Raw genomic sequence first — 2,156 nt, forward strand, 5'->3', positions numbered from 1 at the left:
TCTAAACTGGAAGCGTCAACAACCGCACCCAGAAAATGGTACCTGCTGCACTTTGCGGTGACAAACCCCAATAAGCCAGGGAAGATCAGGATAGTGTTTGACGCCGCCAGTCGATGCCGAGGGACCTCCCTTAATGACCAGCTGCTTACCGGCCCTGACCTGCTGTCTTCCCTCTTAGGGAATATTCTGCGCTTTCGAGAGGGAAACATCGCCATTGCCGCAGATATCAAGTGCACCTGTCAAAAGGCCCGACGACCAGACACTAGAGGTTAAGCCTCACTACGTCGGCCTTCTATCAACTGCAAGGGAAGCCTTACCATCCATCGAGAGATTCTCCTCATGGCAACGGCTGATTCGTGCAACAGCATGGGTTCTCCGCTTTGTGAAACAATGTCGGATGAAAGTTAACAAATCTGTAGGGGGCCCACTGCGAGCGGAGGAGATCAAGGAGGCGGAAGACAGATGGATAAAAAGGTCTCAGGAGGACGCCTTCAATACTGACATGACCACCCTCAAGCAAGGCCAAATGCTGCCGACTGGTAGTCGTCTGAACCCATTAAACCCCTTCTTCGGACAAGACGGCGCCCTGCGGATGGGTACCCGGCTGCGAGCTCTAGCAAAAACGAAGTGTGTAGCACGGACTCCCGTCATCCTGGATGGAGACCACCCGTACACTCAGCTCCTGATTCGCCACTACCACCAGAAGGCGGACCATCCCAGCACGGAGAAGACGGTCGCAGAGGTGCGGGGCGATTTCTTTGTACTGCGTCTGCGCACTACAAGCAGGAAGATAGCACACGCCTGCCCCACCTGCCACATAAGGAGAAGCAAACCCTCTCCACCACTAATGGGGGCGCTACCACCACCTCGACTGATGCATCACATCCGCCCATTTACACATTGCGGACTCGACTACTTCGGGCCTATGGAGATCACGGTTGGCAGACATCGGGAAAAACGATATGGAGCCATCTTCACTTGTCTCTCGACCCGCGCCATTCACTTAGAACTGGCCGCCTCACTGACCGCAGACTCAGCCATCATGGCCATACAGCGGATGACTGCGCGAAGGGGACAACCCGCAGCCATGTACTCCGACAACGGAACAAATTTTCATGGAGCCGATGCAGAGATGAGAGACGCTCTGGTATCATTGAGCCACGATGCCAGAATGCTTGATGCCATAGCCACCCAGGGCATTGAGTGGCATTTCATACCTCCAATGACGCCCCACATGGGGGGAGCTTGGGAGAGGCTTGTACGGTCAGTAAAAAGAGCCCTGAGCACCACACTTAAGGAACGGGCACCTAGAGAAGAAACCTTACTCACGGCCCTGGCAGAGGCTGAATTCACAGTGAACAACAGACCACTCACTCACATATCAGTTGACCCACGCGACGAAGAGCCTTTGACCCCCAACCACTTTCTTCTAGGGTCGGCTGGAAAGCGTCCCCTCTTGTCCATGTTTGGCAAAAAGGAAGAGGAAATATGCCTTCGCCGCCAGTGGCGTATCGGCCAGCAACTTGCAGACATATTCTGGAGGCGGTGGCTTCTAGAATACCTTCCCACCATGGCAGCTCGGCAAAAATGGCACAACCCGGTCACACCCATTAAGAAGGATGACCTGGTGGTCATTATGGACTCCACGCTGCCACGGAACAGCTGGCCGCGTGGCCGCGTCCTTGAGGCCGTGCCCGCCGCCGACGGACAAGTCAGGACAGCCCGTATCCAGACAAGTTCCGGAATATATGTTAGACCGGCCATTAAAATCGCCGTCATACTACCTGCTTCAACAACACCAGCCGATCCAATCACCAGCACGACAACACCTGCCTAGCCGAAACCCCTTGCAATGACATCAACTGCAAACACGAGACGCTGGGATGAAACAGAACACGCCCGACGGAGTAGCTGGGCGCAGCAGAGACTGCACCGTGGGGAGTATATCGGACGTGCAGAGCCAAAGTCATTATGAGATAACAAGATCTCAAGTTTTTACGATGTCCTTAATATTTTTGATAAAACCATTTAGATATCTGCGTCAAAATAAATATGATACTATAATATTATTCCACATCCTTAATGTGCGACTGCTATAGTTAATATTAATGGATTTTCGGCGCCACCATACATTTAAAAACTAATGTTTTTGTTTT

The 2,156-nt window shown here is 52.6% G+C and overlaps 1 protein-coding gene across 1 annotated transcript; it reads left to right on the plus strand.

Annotated features, from left to right (window-relative positions):
* The first annotated feature begins 397 nt into the window (after nt 1-397).
* On the plus strand, nt 398-1,837 carry LOC149415297 (uncharacterized). Its single transcript, XM_089642842.1, has one exon. It carries the CDS (start codon nt 398-400, stop codon nt 1,835-1,837), a length of 1,440 nt encoding a protein of 479 aa, XP_089498968.1.
* Nucleotides 1,838-2,156: the final 319 nt, after the last annotated feature.

The sequence above is a fragment of the Hesperophylax consimilis genome, chromosome 18, assembly GCF_061612785.1.
Source record: "Hesperophylax consimilis isolate HC1 chromosome 18, BYU_Hcon_1.0, whole genome shotgun sequence".
NCBI classification, from domain to species: domain Eukaryota; kingdom Metazoa; phylum Arthropoda; class Insecta; order Trichoptera; family Limnephilidae; genus Hesperophylax; species Hesperophylax consimilis.